Genomic DNA, 18,038 nt, shown 5'->3' on the forward strand with positions numbered 1-18,038 from the left:
CGAGTGTAGAATCAGGGTAACTCACAGCTCAGAGACTTCCCTCTGGCTTCTCTTCTCAGGGTTAGCACAAATAATTGAGGTAAGGATTCCTCAATTATTTCAGCATAATCTAGCAAAGCAACTTGCCAATGATGTCAGATAATACCTATTAGGAGGTGGCTAGAGAACTGGGCACATAATGAAAGAAAACTTAGCTTTTGGCTGGAGGAATATCCTGTGGGCTTCACTGAGACCCTCCCAACCATCTCTTTAGAATTGGGATTATTTAGAGCTGATTGAGAACGCCTTAGGAGTATGTCTATGGAAAATGTCTATTTACGTTGAAGTTTTAAAAATGCCTACCCCAGGAGGGAAGGAACACCATTATTACCTCTCTTTGGAATGTTGGAAAGGAATGGTCCATGTGGGTATGTAAGGCCAGACAGTTTTAAACACCTTGACCACTAAAATAACCTTTGTATGTTAGAAGTGCCTGTAGATATAAAATGATTCTGTCTAATGAGGTTAGTAAATTGTTCGTTTTTTGCATGAACATTTGGACAAGTCTGGATCCTTTCATATGTAATACCTTTGAGCTTCTGAATTTCTGTATATTATGTCTGACCTGTTACTGATAATTGGAAAGAAATGTATAATGTTCTGTGCAGAGTGCTTTTGCTTATATATAAGCAAGCATCATAAAAACATAGGTAAATGTGGAGTGTGGAATGTGGAGACTTCTTTCAATAGAATGCTGAGGACAAGTTTACCTTGTAGCCAGAGTTCTTAACACTTGGATATTGGAAAATTTTATGTGCAGTAATCCCCTTGCCCAGTTTAGTAAGTTGCCTGTTTTCTATGTAATGTGAAAAAATGGAATCGAGTGATTGAATTAATAAACTTGCACCGAGGAAAGCAGGGTCTGTTGGCCAGCGTGAATCCTGGTAGTATTATAAAGTTTCAGGAGTTTTGCCTTACATTTTCATTTGGTGTCTTCCTCCCTAAATTAATGCCAATTCTCAGCCTTTTCTTACACCTGGTAGAGTGATCCTAATTGATTTGGAGAGAAATAGTCTTTGAGCACATTTTTCCATAAATAATTTTAGTTACTCCCTGGATAATCCAACTTTTACTAATAAACAGTAAAATTTATATTAGATATGAAGTGGCCTGAGTCGTGCAAGTTAACAGGAGTTTAACTTTGGTAAACTCCTACTTGCTAATAGGCAAAATGAAGGGAGCTCATACCCATATACTATAGTGAGTTTCTTAAAGAACAGGGAGCTGTTTTGTCAGGGGAAGTCCCTTAGGCTCACTAATCGGGGAAGACGGGAGAGATGAAAGGGGATATGCAGTGTCCAAGGCACAGGGCCGACCCCCAGGGGACTCATCTGCCCCATGGCCAACAGGACTGGGTCACAGAGGAGCTCTGCCGGGACAGGATTGGGTTTCTTCTGTCATTGCAAAGCATATGAATTCATACACTTTATTTCTAACTTCTGTTGGACCAGCTGGTGATTTTTATTGATTATTTCATTTTAGCCAAACTCAGGCTCTGAATTGGTTTTGTCCGAAGATGAAAAAAGTGACAATGAAGATAAGGAAGAGACGGAATTGGGCGTCATGGAGGATCAGCGTAGTATAATTCTTCATCTCATTTCACAACTCAAACTTGGAATGGATTTGACCAAGGTAGGTTGGCATGTCCCCCTGGATTTGTGGTCAATTGTTGGGGTTCTGTCTATCCTCAAGCCTTCTCTATGCACATTCTTTTCATTGTGGTGAGATTGGAGAAGTAGAGTGGGGAAAAAGGCCAGCATTGCTTTCAAGTATGGATATTCCAGGTATAATTTGAAAGGACATTTTTGTACATAAATGGTTATCCTTAGGGCTGGACAGCCTTGCATTTGATTCTTGGGAGGAGGTGCTACTCTACAAGGGCAGGGAGAACATCGGAAAAAGCATATGAGATGGTATGGAAAATTCAAGGTACTATTTCTTTGTTTCTTGCTGTGTTCTAGAGATAATTGTAGGTGGCCTATAGAGATGACTATGACACAGTGGCCATGGAGGGAAAAGATGGCGAAAGCAAATGGTGGCGCCGGGAATGAGGCCACTCTGCACACCCAGCCTCACGACTGGCTGAGGGCTGTCCTTAGCTGTAACCGCTGGTCCCCAAGGGTAACCTTGTTGGTGATCTGAATCTCATTGCCATAGGTAGAAGTGGAACCAACTGTTCTTGGTGCTGAGTGCAGGCAGGATGCTTCCTGAGGAACCTCACCAAGAGTACCCGTGTCCTAACCACTAATGTCATGGAGAGGGTCCCACATACGTTACCCCTCACCTCTAGTCAGTAGCTTCATTCTGGAGGCAAGCAGGAAAGGCAGTTTTGTATGTCGCTGAAAGGTTGTGTGGTATCATTGGGGCCATTGTTAGGTAGTAGAAAGAACCTGGAGTTCGTCCTTCCTGGGTTCCACTCCCAGCCAGTTACTCCAGTTGGGAGCCTTCCTGGCACGGTGGCATGAGAATTGCAGGAGGCGTGCAGAGGACCTAACCCAGTGCTGAGCACCTAGCAAGGGTGTCACCATCTTATCCTTATGAAATGCTATGTTAAGTGGTTTGACGGTGGTGGAGTAGAGGAGCAGCTGTCACACAGACAGACGGACATGATCTGCGGGGAAGGTGTGCTGGGGAAGGAAGTTCTAGATTCTGAAGGCCAGCTAGAAAAATGTGGATGTCAGAGCCACTGAAGGCACAGCCTGGGGAACAGCCCTAAGGGCAGTTGGCTTGGTTGGCCACAGTGAAGGCTCTGGAATCCACAGTCTCATCTCGGACTAGGCAGGGGGGCAGAGAAGACAGAGGGAAGTGGCAGGAGTGTGAGGAATTCTTTGAGGAGGAAGATGATAGAACAGGGTGACTAACCATTTGTAGCAGATAGAAGAGAGACTGAGGAGATGGGAGCCTCTCAGATGACAGACACATCTTTTCTTTGAAGTGTTTTCATGGGTTTGAATGTGAGCGTGTCTGATATTCTGGGAGACTGCGCCACTTTAAACAAAGCAGTGGGCACACACGGAGGACACAGACATAGAAATTTCCCTCTTTGCCATCCTCCACCCTCTGTGTGGCTGCTTCTGTTTCGCACGCCAAGCTATGACGAGCTGTTCTCCATGCTGCTGCCTTCCCTTCATTTCAGTCCTCTAGCTGGATAATGCTCATTGTTTTTCAGCTACAGGAGTCATTTAAATGCCTGACTTTTAAAAGATACCCATGTTTTATTCTTGTGGATTGTGTAGACACCCAGACGGAGCTTGAGTTAAAGTTTGATGAAGTGTGGATGATAATAATGTATACAAGTACGATCTAAAATCACAGTGTTTCCAAACTGGGTCATGAACCATTAGTGAGTTGTGAAACCATTTCTAAAGAATGAAATAAAATACAGAAGAAAATATCAGAGCATTCTGCACACGAAACCTAGTTCTTTTGATACATGTGTACTGGGTCACGATGTAAAATATATTCTCGTTGTGGATTTTTTTTAATGTTTATAAAACTCAGACCTAGAATCATGAATGACAGAGGAAAGAGATTGTAAGAGAAATTGAAATTGCCAAGGTCAGATATGGAGAAGCAAGAAAATGCTAAGGGGACTATATTATGGCAAGCTGAGTGTCTGAGCGACTTCATGTTATTCCTGTCTTGGCCTAAAGTAAAGAAATATCGCAACTGTGCCTTTCATGTTTATTATTGTTTTATTAGAATATGATTGTTTTGCATTTTCAGAGCGACAGCCTCTTCCTGAAAGAGCAGACATTGCATTTCTCCCAATACTCAGTTGAGTACCTGAAAGAATAACTTTTCTTGTCTAGAGTTTATTAACTTACTTTACTGGGAAGACTCTGTCATTCAAAAACCAAAGGAAGACTTGACAAACTGAAATACTTGTGAGAGAAGGAGGTAGAACCGTTGCTATCCTATGTGGTTTCTTGGCTTCTGTTGCCCTGCGTTATAAAAAGGTAGATGAAATTTCCTCTCTCCTTACTGTTCCCTTTTCTCTTCTTGGCACTTGTCCATGTCATTAAGTTAACCCTGTACTAAATAAGCAAGCAGTGAAAGAACTTAGCCAGAATGGAGTATCTGATGAGCAGGCACCCTGGAGAGAGAATCTTCTTCACCTCAAGGATGAAGGTCTAGTCTGTCTCCCAAAACAAGTATACTTCCGTAACCCTGAGGATGTGCCAGTGTTGACACATTTGTGAGTCATGACCAGCCCAACTGGGCACGTAGTGCTGTATCTTGGCGTGTTTCACTGTGGTTGCCAGACAGGGCCAGGTTCGTGGATGTTTGACCTGTGAGGTTGCTCAGCACCCCATGCTCGGAAGGGCTCCATGCTTGGATTAATGCCCTGCTATCACTGTCTTGAAATTCTCAATAATTTTCAAATAAGGGGACTTGCGTTTTCACTTTCCACTGTGCCCCACACAGCATGTAGCTTCCTGCCTCCAGAAGCACCCTTGTCTGCCCTCTTTGCTCAGGGTGGCACCATAACCCCAAGTTACTGGTGACTACCACCACTGGATAACCCATTGTATTTCCACAAATTGTGGGTAGCCTAGAAAAGAAGAGAGGATGGAGGAACCACAGTGAGGTGGAGGGTCACCAAAGGTCTGGAGTGTTGTGCATGCTGGTGAGTGGCTCCATTGAACCTGGAGTGGGTGTTAGGATCAGGTCCTGCAGAGCCTATGGGCCATATGAAGGGGACACACTTGATCCTGAGGGCTATGGGAAGCCTTGGAAAGTTTGAGCAAATGAGCAACATCGTGTGGTGTTAAGGAGATCTGACATGACTGTTGTGCCAAGTTCCAAGCTCCAAGAAGGGCCCACAAAATGCAGTATTGAGGTTGGAGGCTTAGGACCATTTTTACCTAGTTTTCAGGGATATGAAAGGCAACAATTTGTAATGTGTTCACTCCAGTAACATGTATTTATTGAGCACTGCACAGGCTAGATACTGTTTTAGACAGTGGGATTGCAACAGAGCATTCAGAATCCATGCCCTGATGGGGCCTGAGTGATGAGGGAAGGAAACAGACAAGAAACAAGTGAGAGAGAGGGAAGGAAGGGGGAAAAGAAAAGGAGATGGAGATGAAGTGTAATGAAGAGAAATAGAGTGTGTCAGGGAGGATAGCTGGTGGTGGGATGGGGGTCCCTCTTAGGTAAACTGGTCAGGGCGGGATTCTACTAGGTAACATTCGAGTAGAGACCAGATTTAAATGAGGGAGACAGCCATGTGAGCATCTACGGAAGAGTGTTCTGGTCAGAGGGGATGGGGGTGAAAAAGGCCCAAGATGGATCTTGTTTGGCATTTAGGCATGAGGCCAACCAATGTGGATGGATCAGAGTGAACTGAGTGGGATTGGCAGGAGAGTAAGTTGGTGAGACAGCAGGTCATAGGACCGTTGAAGATATTGTGAGGGCTCAGGATGTTGTTTTGAGTGATATGGGCAGCCACTGTAGGGTTTTGAGCAAGGGAATATGGGATCTTACTTGTATTTTTGTTTTATTTTTATTTTATATTTTTGAGATGTAGTCTCACTCTATCACCCAGGCTGGAGTACAATGGTGTCATCTTGGGTCACTGCAACCTCCACCTCCTGGGTTCAAGTGATTTCTCCTGCCTCAGCCTTCCAAGTAGCTGGGATCACAGGTGTGTGCCACCATTCCCAACTGATTTTTTGTATTTTAAGTAGATACGGTGTTTCACCATGTTGCCCAGGCTGGTCTCGGAACTCCTGACCTCAAGTGATCCACCAGCCTTGGCCTTCCAAAGTGCTGGGATTATAGACATGAGCCACCATGCCTGCTTGCTTGTATTTTTCAAGGGTAATTTTGACTTTCCTGTGAAAAATAGACTGAGGCGGGGTGACTGGGGTGTGAAGAGCAGGAGTCAGGGTAGAAGAGAAGAGGAAGCTGGCCGGGCGCAGTGACTCATGCCTGTAATCCCAGCACTTTGGGAGGCCAAAGCGGGTGGATCACAAGGTTAGGAGTTTGAGACCAACCTGGCCAACATAGTGAAACCCTGTCTCTACTAAAAATACAAAAAATTAGCTGGGTGTGGTGGTGGGCACCTGTAATTCCAGCTATTCGGGAGGCTGAGGCAGGAGAGTTGCTTGAACCCGGGGGGCTGAGGCTGCAGTGAGCCGAGATCATGCCATTGCACTCCAGCCCGGGCGACAGTGCGAGACTCTGTCTCAAAAAAAAAAAAAAAAAAAAAAAGAGGAGGAAGCTACTATGGTAACCCAGGTGAGGTGCTGGTGGCACAGTGCTAGTGGCTGATTCTGGATGTGCATAGAAGATACTACCAACAGGATTTGCATATGATGTGCAGTATGAGAGAAAGAGAGGAATAAAAGATGACTCTAAAGTTTTGGCCTGAACAGCTGGAATAATTATTATTACTAATTGCTATTTGTTTTATTGTTTTTTATTTTTTGTTTTATTGTGTTTTTAAATTTTGTTTTATTCTTTTATTTCTGGCCTGAACAGCTAGAATAATAATAATTATTAATTGCCATTTGTTTTATTGTTTTATTATTAATTGCCATTTATTATTAGTTGCCATTTGTTTCAATTATCTATTGCTGGTAACCACCCCCAAATTTTTTTTTATTCATGGTTATGCAATCTGGAATGGGCTCAGCGGGGCAGCTCTTATGCTGGTCTTGCCAGTGGTCACTCATGCCTGTTGTTCGCTGGTGAGTTGGACTTGGCCGAAAGAGCTGGGCTCTTCTTTCTTCATGAAGTCTTAGGACCTTTCTTTCTCCATGTGTTCTTCCCACATGGTTTCTCCAACTGGGTCACCAGACTTCTTAAATGGCAGCTCAAGGCTTCTAAGATGGCAAAAGTGGAAGCTGATAAGCCTTCCTAAGACTTAGGCCCCAAACTGGCACAAGATCACTTCTATTTTATTGATCAAAGTAAGTCACAGATCCAGGCCAGATTGAAGGAGGACTATGCAAAAGTGTAAATTCCAGGAGGTGTGGTTTATTGGAAGTCAGCAATGTAACCGATTACCACTCCATTTTATGGAGGAGGAGGAGACTAGGGAAGAACAGGTTGGAGATGTTGGGGCTATCACAAATCCAGTCTTGGATCTGATTAGATCTGAGATCTCCATCCACTAGGCATTGAAGAGGACATGTAGGCATGTGGATATACACAAATCTGGAGTTCGTGAGTGAGGCTCAGGTACAAGTTTGAGAGGAAACAACGTATAGATGGTGTTCAAAGCCATGAGGCTGGATGAGTTTCTCTAGAGAATGAGTAGAGACAGGGGGAAAAATATCCAATTACAGGGTCCTCGGATATTCCAACATGGAGGGGTCAGGGAGATGGGAGGAATCTAGCAAAGGAGATTAAGGAGGTTCAGCCAGTGAAGTAAGATAGAAGCTAGAGGAGTGTGATGTTGTGGAAGCCGCGTGCAAAGAGAGTATCAAGGAGAAAGAATTGATCAGCTGTGTTAAATTGCTGCTGATGGGTCCAGAAAGCTGGGGCCTGCAAATAGACCCTCGTATTTGGCTTTGCCAAAGTCTGATTGGAGTACATTCAAGGGAGAATGGGAAAAAATGTGGTATAAAGACAGGGAGTAAAGATAGCTCTTTAAAGGAACTTTGATATTAAGGGAACAGAAAATTGAGTGGAAACTGTAGGAGTATCTGAAATTAAGGGAGATTTGATTTCTTAAGATGCTTGAATGCTGATGGATTAAGAGACAGAGGAAAAAATGCTGCAGGAGAGAGGAAGCAGATAAGTGCGGGAATTTGAGGAGGTGAGAGGGCATGGGATCCAGTGCATGGAAGGGGAGTTGGCCAGAGATAGGATAATCCATCCATTGCAGCAGGGGGGCAGGCAGAGAGAGGGGTACGGACACCGGAAGATGGCAGGAGACCTTCGTGGTGCCTGGGCTGGCATCTCACTGAGTTCCTGTCTATATATTACCTTGCATCTGAGTGCCTCTGTTTTCTCATCTTTAAAAGGGGTTGATAATTGTACCTTCCTCATAGGGCCACTCTGTATGTATACACAGTGATGTGTGAAGGACTCAGAGCAGTGCCTGGCACAGAGTGCGTGCTGTGAGTGTTTGCTGTTATCATTATCAAGTGAACTTTCTCTCTGGACTGCTTCAGTTTTCCCACTGAGAAAAGCAGGAAAGTGACCAGCTGGGAGTGAAAAAGAGCAAAGGGTTATTAGAGGTTTGAGAAGGGAGGAGAAGACAGGAAATAAGTGGTTGGGGAGAGGAAGCAGGTAGGAGGATTGTCTCACACCACCAGGGGCCACTTAAGGTTTTGAGGTTGTGAATTTAAACCAAGAGTCTGCATGTTGTCTCTGTTTCTCTAAGAAAGTTGAGCTGCCAGATTGAGATATACAGAATGTGAGGGGCTGGATTAAACAGAGTTAAGGTTTGCTCGGTTAGTTGCCTGGATGGAGGGAGAGAGTAGCATTGTTGCTTGAGGCAGATCAAAGGGAGAAAGTATAGGGTTGGGCCAGGGACTCTACTGGGAGTGGAGGGAAGTGAGACCACAGCGGGGAGGTGGACAGTACAAGGTCAATGGGTCAAAGGTGCTGGTAGGACTAGAGACTGGATGGGGTGAATGGGACATATGGGGCAATAGCAGAGAAAGGGATTGCTTGAACTTGAGATTATGGGTGGTATTTAAAGATAATGGCAGCCTAGGATGTGTGTGTCTGTCTGTAACCCTGTATGGATTTCTCAGAGGATGTAGTCTAAAGTCCAATGTTATAGATATAGAAAAATATCGAACAATGTATTTTGAATCCTTTCAGAGAGCACAGCTGGCTTCAGAGAGTAGGTAGGAGGTTGGGGATGCAGATTGTGGCTAAAGCTAGTGGATTGAGCTGTGCTCTGGTGATGAGGTCCCTAGGCTAAAGAGACCCAATTCATAGCTCATCAATCAAGAACACATGAGACAAGATTCATGGTTTGAGGCTGGGCGCGGTGGCTCATGCCTATAATTCCAGCACTTTGGGAGGTTGAGGTGGGTGGATCACCTGAGGTTGGGAGTTCGAGACCAGCCTGACCAACATGGAGAAACCCCATCTCTACTAAAAATACAAAATTAGCTGGGCGTAGTGGCACATGCCTATAATCCTAGCTCCTCGGGAGGCTGAGGCAGGAGAATCGCTTGAACCCGGGAGGTAGAGGTTGCAGTGAGCCGAGACTGTGCCATCGCACTCCAGCCTGGGCAACAAGAGTGAAAGTCCGTCTCAAAAAAAAAAAAAAAAGATTCGTGTTTTGAAAGAGAAGCTTGCTGAGATAATTTTCTATGGCTCTTAAATAATTGTTTAAGTTGTTGCTAATCAAAGAAACAAATGACCTTATTTTAGACCTTCTAAATCAGCAACAAAATAGTAGATACATATTTAGGGTATACAGGGTAAAAATGATACCCCAACTCCTTGCTGATGGCATTATAAATGGATTGCAGAAAGCATTGACTACATGTGTCAAAAATCATAGCAATGTTCACTGAAACTTTTTTAAAAATTAAAATAATTTTAAAATTAAATGTTGAATAGATACAAAAGAATATAAAATATATGGATAATATAGGGCAGGGGTCAGCAAACCTTTTTTTTTTTTTTTTTTGAAACAGAGTGTTACTCTGTCACCCAGACTGGAGTGCAGTGGCGTGATCTCGGCTAACTCCAACCTCGGCTTCCCAAGTTCAAGTGATTCTCCTGCCTCAGCTTCCTGAGTAGGTGGGATCACAGGTGCACACCACCATGCCAAGCTAATTTTTGTATTTTTAGTAGAGATGGGGTTTCACCATATTGGCCAGGCTGGTCTCGAACTCCCAACCTCAGGTGATCCGCCCACCTCGACCTCCCAAAGTGCTGGAATTAACAGGCAAGAGCCATTGCACACGGCCAGCAAACATTTTCTGTAAAAGGTCAGACAGGTAGCTCACATTTGTAATCCCAGTGGTTTTGGAGGCTGAGGCAGAAGGATCGCTTGAGGCCAGGAGTTTGAGACCAGCTTGAGCAACATAGCAAGACCTTGTCTCTACCAAAACTACTTTAAAATTAGCCAGGTGTGGTAACACATACCTATAGTCCCAGCTACTGGGGAGGCTGAGGCAGAAGGATCATTAAGCCTAGGATTTTGAGGCTGCAGCGAGCTATGATCATATCACTGCACTCCAGTCTGGGCAACAGAGCAAGATATTGTTTTAAAAAATTTTTTATTTAATTAAATAAAAGACCAGATAACAAGTGTTTTTGGCTTTGCAGACCGTGTTCTATCTACTGCAACCATTCAACTCTGCCGTTTGACCACAAAGGCAGCTGTAGATAATGCAGAAATGAATTGTTATAGTTTGTTCCAGTAAAACTGGTTGTGAAAGCAAGTGGAGATTTGGCCCATGGCTTGTATTTGTCGACCCCTGGTATATAGAATCACAGTACAGCAGACATCACGTACTCACCACGGGTTTACTGAAAGTGACGTCGTTACCTGTGTACGTTTTAATGGATATATAACCTTCTACCATATGGCTGCATTATCATTTACTTTCCCAACAAATAGTCTGTGGTTGGTCACGTTGTCTCTTTTTGGCTTCTTGATGTTATAGGTAATGATATAGTGAACATCTTCTTGGTCATACAGGCTTTTTCCTTTGATTGAATTATTTCATTAGGCCCTATTTCTAGCATCAATCACAATATGCAAAGATTAACGTTGTGGTGCTTGAGCGCCTTTGTGTAAAAGGGAAATTTTAACGAAAAGGGTCAGCAGGCCAGTGTTTATCCTGGAAATGAACCCCACAATGCAGAGATGTGGACCTCAGGGATCTCTGGTCTCCCTGGTCCTGTTTCCACTTCTCTTGCCAGATCCCTCCAGCTGTTCTTCTCCCTGAATCTGGTTTTCAGTATACTGTCAAGCAAAGCCTGTTATCTCTCCCAAGTGTTTGCCTTTTAATAGAAGACAGAGTGGAGACCTGGCTTCGCTAAACTTGTCTGTGTAAATCTGTTTCATGAGGCGATGCAGTTTGTGCGATCTCCATGCTCCCTTTCTGTCCTGTTGGCAGCAGCTCATCAATCCACACTTCTAGAAAGAGTGACAGTCACGATAGTCTTCCGGCCCCTTGGGGGTGTTGAGCGACCCAGCATGGGCCTTGGCCAAGCAGAATTGATTCTCATTCCAGCTCTCCACTGACTTAGCCATTGTAAATTGCAAAACCTCTCTGGACACTAGTTTCCCCATCTGTAAAATGGAATAGTCGTACCTGCTTACAGGCATCTAAGAAGGTTACACAAGGTAATGAGTGCTGTGCCCTGGCTTGAGCTCTAAGAACAGTTTAAGTCTGTAATATTTCAGATACTCTCACAGCAATGTTTTTGTCTTATACGATTATTTCTCCTTTTTCTCTGAGCAGATGATGGGTTGTTTATAGAAGCATCAGAGGTGGTCCCGGGGTTGCTCTGGGCGTTGTGAGTCATTTTAGCTTACAGCATTGTCACTGAAATATTATGTGACAAGTTTGTGTCTAATTTCTGTTGCTCGTATCTTCCCTGGTCTCCAAATCATAGGGGTTTCCTGTTTCCTGATCATAGGGGTCTATAATCTGAGCCTGCCTAGAATGAGCATTTCCTGGATGCTAGGTAGGCACTGGACGGATTTAACACTGCTATTTCAAACTCACAATCAACCTAGAAGGTTGGTATTTTTATTTTCTCCATTTTACAACTGAGGAATTGAGTCCTGGGGAGATGAATTTGCCGCGTACACATGGCCAGTTAAGGGATGACGTTCTGCTCCCAATTGAGTTCCTTCTGTGAGCTGGTGTCTGGGACTCTGGAAAACACAGGCATTAACTTCAGCAGATATCTTTCTATGTAGTAAATATCTTCTTGGAAAAAGTAAAATTTTAGTTCTAACTCTTCCCATCTAACAAAAATTTTAATGGATGCTGTTCATAATGCTTCAGGCACCATGAAATGGGTATGAAGGGAGCTGGCAGGTTAAGGAAACCCAGGGAAAAGGTTGGCTAAGTAAAGAAACCTTTTGCAGTGTGAATTATCTGCCCTTTATTTTGTAAAATTGGATTTCTGTGTATTTCTCCTGGTTTTCTCAAAATGGACATAAATGAACCTTTGTGGTGGTCGAGGCCTCTCTGCTTGCTTGTTTGCACTGGGTGTGTTTGCCAATCTAAGGATAAAATAGGAAGATGACTTCCAAGGTTATGAAGTGATGCTTCTTTTTTCTTTCTTTTCTTTTTCTTTAAAAAGATAAGGTCTTGCTCTGTCACTCAAGCTGGTGTACAGTGGTGCAATCATAGCTCACTGCAGTCGGAAAATCCTGGGCTCAAGCAATCCTCCTGCCTCAGCCTACAAATAGCTAAGTCTGCAGTAAGACTACGGGCATGCACCACCACACCTGGCTAATTTAAAAACATTTTTTTTGTATAGAGACAAGGTCTTGCAGCCAGGTTGGTCTTGAATTCCAGGGCTGAAGCAATCCTCCCACCTCAGCCTCTGAGAGTGCTGGGATCACGGGTCTGAGCCACTGCACCCAGGCAACTAATGTTTCTTTGAAGAAAATTGCACCTACTCTTGGCCTTCTATTTGCAGAGCCCAGCTGTGCTCCCTGTTGTGGGGAGGGGACTATCCTTCTTTCCAGGTGTCTTGTGCCTTCCCCTATGGGTGATTGTTTATTTCAGATTTCTAAGAGCCTGAGAGCCCAACCTGAAGATTATTTACTTCTAGATTGATGCCACTTTAAATGTAATTAATTATTCTCTGAGTCCCTAGTGCAGATCCTCTCTTTTTTTTCCTTCCCCCCAAATAGTTCATTGTCTTAATTATGTTAATGGAAGAAAAGGCAGTCTTTATTGATGGCTCGGTAACTCCATAGCAGTGATTTCAGGTCATTTGGATGCCATCAGTCTGAACAGCTGGGCCATCACTCACCCTCTGTCGGAGGCAGACAGCCCAATTAGTACTCACCACTCCTTGGCTCTGTATCCCTGGTGTCCACTGTCCAAGAAATGGATGATTAAATTACTTATTTGCAAACATACCAAAAAAAAAAAAAAAAGAGTGCCCAGGAGATTGTAGGACAGGAAGAAATCAGACCAGACTAGGAAGTCTGTTTTAATGAAAAGTATGACATCTTGTCCAGAGTGTTCAGTTCATGGTTTTGAAGTTGATCTGGTGTTCTGCACAAACTCCAATGAAACACACAACTGAAGATGAAAGAGGAAATAGTAATTGAGCTCCCAACCCATTCTGCTCCATCTCTCCAGGTATTCTTTTTTTTCCTGCTCTGACAAAGCCACATCATTTCAAAGTACAGAATACATACCTAGTAGATTGGACTTGATGTTGGCTGTGAGCCCATATTCCCTCAGTCTGCAATTTTGGGAAGGTTGTCTTTGAAAATTATTATGTTCTCAGGTATTGCATCCCCAGTAGAACCTTTTTTCTTTTTCCTCCAACTTTTTTATTTTGAACATTTTCCAATCTACAGTAAAGTTGCAAGAATAGCAAAATGGACTCTTGTATTAGTTCTTGCATTGCTATGAAGAACTACCTGAAACTGGGTGATTTATAAAGAAAAGAGGTTTAGTTGATTCACAGTTTTGCAGACTGTACAGGTTCTGGGGAGGCCTCAGGAAACTTACAATCATGGCAGAAAGCGAAGGGGAAGCCCTCAACATCTTACGTGGCCAGAGCAGGAGGAAGAGAGCAAAGCGGGAGGTGCTATATACTTTTAAACAACCAGATCTCATGAGAACTCACTATCATGAGAACAGCAAGGGGAAATGTGCCCCTATTATCAAGTCACCTCCCATCAGGCCCCATCTCCAACACTGGGGATTACAATTTGACATGAGATTTGGGTGGGGACACAAATCCAAACCATATCAACTCCCATATATTCTTCACCTTTTTTGGCCAATTACTAACATTTTGTGCTTTGCATTTCTTCTACCTTCTTCCCTCTCCGCCAGCCTCTCTCCTCCCCTCCTCCCTCCTTCCACTTTTCTCTCTAGCTCTCAAGCTCTCTCCCTCCAGAACTTTGTCCATACACATGCATGTACATATGTGTGTTACACATTGTGTTAGTCCATTTTCGTGCTGCTGATAAAAGACATACCTGAGACTGGGAAGAAAAAGAGGTTTAACGGACTCAACAGTTCCGAATGGCTGGGGAGGCCTCACAATCGTGACAGAAGGCAAGGAGGAGCAAGTCACGTCTTACATGGATGGCAGCAGGCAAAGAGAGAGAGCTTGTTCAGGGAAATTCCTCTTTATAAAACCACCAGATCTCATGAGATTTACTCACTATTAATGAGAACAGCATAAGAAAGACCCACCCCCTTGATTCAATTACCTCCCACTGGGTCCCTCCCACGACACGTGGGAATTGTGGCAGTTACAATTCAAAATGAAATCTGGGTGGGGACACAGCCAAACCATATCATACATGTATGTTTATTTTTTGATTAACCATTTTAGAGTATGTTGCAGACATCATGACAGTTCTTCCCTACCCCTTTAGTGAGTATCTTTTAAGACTAAGGACATTATAGTATACATTTGTCACATTGGGAAATGTAACATTGAGGCAATATTATTTCATATTCAGCCCATGGTAAATTTTCCCAAATTGTCCCAATCATGTCCTTTATGACTATTTTTTAAAACTCCAGAATCCAACCCAGATTATGTTGCATTTGGTCATTATGATGTCTCTAGTCTCCTTTAGCCTAGAAAATTCCCCTCCTTTTTCCCTTTCATGGCAGTGATACTGAAGAGTTCAAGTCAGGTTTTCTTTGCTTTCCTTTTTTTTTTTCAGACTGTTCCTCAGTTTGGATTTTTTTTTTTTTTTTTTTCCTCCTCATAGTTAAGAGTCAGACTAAACAATTTGGGCAGTAATAATTGGCAGAAGTTGCTGAGCAGAGCCTCTTTTTTTCCTTTTGGTAAAGAGAAGAGGAAGATGCCTTCATACAAGTGATTTCATTCCTTCTGGCTCCTTTGGAGCCTTTGAAGGCCCATCCTGGAGGTCATCCAGCCACATTCTTTTTGGCCTCAGAGGTGTCTTAGGAGATCCAGTAGAGTGCGGGGCAGACCGGTTTTGAGTCTACTCATTCATTAGACATTTAGAGTGCACTTCTGATACGTCAGGCTCTGGTTCCTTACCCCCCAAAACATGTTCCTGAAATAAGCTAGATTCCATGTAAGCTGGCTTCAGCCCAGAAGTTGGTGTGTTATGTGAATATTCTCATGTTCCTCGAGAGAAGCAGCAGCTGAAAACTTGGCTAGATATACTCAGAAGAATTAAAAGCATGGTGAGTGAGAATCTGCATTTAAAAATATGGGTAACTTAAATGTGTCAAAGGAAACGAAAGTGTCTCTCATGCAGTTCATCTGTTTGTCTTGTTTTTTGCTAGGTACTAAGGAATCAGGTGTCCATTCACTACAGTTTTGAAACGTGTGCATTAATAAAAGCCACAAAGCCTTGCAGGTGGAGATATGTGTGAGGTGTAGAGGATGGGAAAGAGGGGTTGTTGCTTTAGCCTTGGAAGCAGAAACAGTCAGAAAAAGCTTCACAGAGGAGAGAGCTACTTGAGCTGATGAACTTTTTGTCATATAGACAGGGCAGGAGAAAGGGCAGAAAAAGGGAGTGTGTGTGTGTGAGGGGAGATTTGTGCAGGGAGGGATGGGGGCAGTCAGTCAGGATATTGTGTGAGACCAGAGGGAGGTGGGGGCTTTATCTCTTACAGAGATTTTAGAAAGATGACTCTGGCTGTGGTGTAGAGGAGAGTTGGAGGTATGACAGGAGGCTGGACATCCAGTTCAGGAGCCACACCTCCCATGCCCTTCCTTCGTTGCAACAATCTCCCTTCCATTTATGGTATTGATGATAGTGTTTGGAATGGTGGATTTTCTTGCTATGTTGGGAAGAGTGAAATAGCCTTAGAATGTGGGGCTCAAGTCCCACTGTCTTGCCCATTCTATCTCCTTTGCTCACTTCTTTTAAAAAAATTATTATTTGTAGTGATGGGTTCTCACTATGTTGCCCAGGCTAGTCTTAAAAACTCCTGGCCTCAAGTGATCCTCCTGCCTCAGCCTCCCAAATTCTTGGGATTCCAGGCACGAGGCACCATGCCTGGCCTTTCCCCCTCTTCTTAATCCATGACAGCAGCTGGGGTGGCTCAGACATCCTAACTGTCTCCCTTGTTCACTGAGAGAAGATGTTCTTGTTAACCAGAAGCAGATAATCGTGATGTGTCATGGGGTAATGACAGGGACTTGGAGGTGGCAGCTGGGAGCCTGAGGTTCCCTGCTGGCTCAGCCACTGGGTGGCCCAGGCATAGTGCCCTCACCTGTGGCACCAGGGCATTGCACAAAATCATCTTGAAGGCTGCCTTTTGGTTCTGACATTCCATGACTCAGGGTTCCAAGTGGAGTTCTTTTTCTTATTTATTTACTTACTTATTTATTTTTAATCCTTCAGCTTCTGAGTTCAGAAATGCTGACTAAATTGGGGGAAATATCTTAAATTCTTCTCCTTTTCAAAAGTACGTAACTAGAGAGTACACATTGTATCGATTTTCCTTGTTAACTTTAATCTTGGGTACAAACATGAGGATTCTTGTCCAGAGGTGGAATTATTGCCACAGAAGCCCCATTGCCATAGAGTGGGGGAAAAAGACACGAGCCAAGGTTACGAAATTATCTTTGTTTGAAGTTATACCCGTCAGGGCCGATGGCCTCAGTGTATATTTCTGTCCTTCCCCTCCCCTGGCCTGCCTTCTCATCACAGGGCCCCTTGGAACCTGGGAAGGGGGAGAGCAGGAGATGGAGTCACTTGGGGAGGGGATGCAGATGCAGACATTTGTTGGCAGCCTGTCCTTTGTCATTGATTTGGCTTCATTAAGGGATTTCCAGGCTGCTGAAATTCACACTCGGCGACCTGTGCACCCTACCTGGGTGGAGTTCATAGGGGAGCCCTTGGGTGATTCTGGGGCAGAAGAGGGAAGTGTGGTGAGTATTTGGGGGTTAATTACTCTGCTATTGGACAGCTATGTGGTGGGAGAACACAGCAGCCTGACCCCAGTGAAGCCTCATTGGAAGAGCAGCCTCCAGAGTGTGCAGTGATGGCTGCTGAATGATGACCTGTCCCCACGAAAAAGGCATAGGAAGTAATAGAGGTGGCATCTGAAGGCTGTTTCAAGCTAAATGCTTTTCTTGGCCAGATGAGATCCTAGGACAGCCAGATTCTCAATTTTTTTCAAGTCGTGGATTAAAGAAAATTAGGAAACCTCCATTGATTTGCATAGTTGTGTTTTTAAATAACGTTTCTTCTTTGTGTGTATTATAAAAGCAAAGCAGAAAGATACTCAGAAAAAAAGTGTTGAAATCACTCAGTTCTATCACCCAGACAGACATGTTAACATTTTGAGTGTTTTTTATGGTTCTTGGATTGTATTACATGTTCAATTTTACATCTGGCTGCTTTTTTATTTAGCACAGGTACATTTTCTCCTGACATACTTTTTAAATGAAAGATAGAAAAGCATTAAAGGAGCTCTACCAAGCTTTACCTCTCTAGCAGATGGGGTTTTTTCTAGTTTCCTCTGAAATTTCTGTACTTTGCTATTCTCATGTCTGCCTGTCTCTCTCTGGACATCTGTATTAGTCCCTTGAGTGTCGCTGTGACAGAATGAGACTGAGTAGTGTTTAAGAAAAGCACATTTATTTAACTCGCAGTTCTGCAGACTGGGAAGTTTAAGAGCATAGTGTCACATCTGGCTGGCTTCTGGTGAGGGCCATGCGCTGGGTCAAAACGTGGCAGAAAAGGGAGCGGGTGTGTGCAGAGATCACGTGGGAAGCACAAGGGTCTAGGAAGCCAAAGTCGCTTCTAGAACAGCATGCTCTTGCGGTCCCTAATTCAGTCCTGAGAGAGTGAGAACTCGCTCCTGAAGGAAGGCATTAATCTCTTCATAAGGGATCTGCTCCTATTACCT

General features: G+C 43.8%; 1 protein-coding gene across 4 annotated transcripts in view; it reads left to right on the plus strand.

The window, feature by feature from the left end:
- OSBPL10 (oxysterol binding protein like 10) overlaps positions 1 to 18,038 on the plus strand; it is a 331,661-nt gene that overhangs the window by 290,509 nt on the left and 23,114 nt on the right. For all 4 annotated transcript variants that reach the window (XM_023192295.1, XM_023192297.1, XM_023192294.1 and 1 more), the window contains one exon: positions 1,522 to 1,671. In XM_023192295.1, coding sequence (XP_023048063.1) covers positions 1,522 to 1,671 — 150 coding nt within the window. The remainder of the gene's footprint in view (positions 1 to 1,521; positions 1,672 to 18,038) is intronic.

Source organism: Piliocolobus tephrosceles, chromosome 2 (genome assembly GCF_002776525.5).
Source record: "Piliocolobus tephrosceles isolate RC106 chromosome 2, ASM277652v3, whole genome shotgun sequence".
Classification (NCBI taxonomy): Eukaryota; Metazoa; Chordata; class Mammalia; order Primates; family Cercopithecidae; genus Piliocolobus; species Piliocolobus tephrosceles.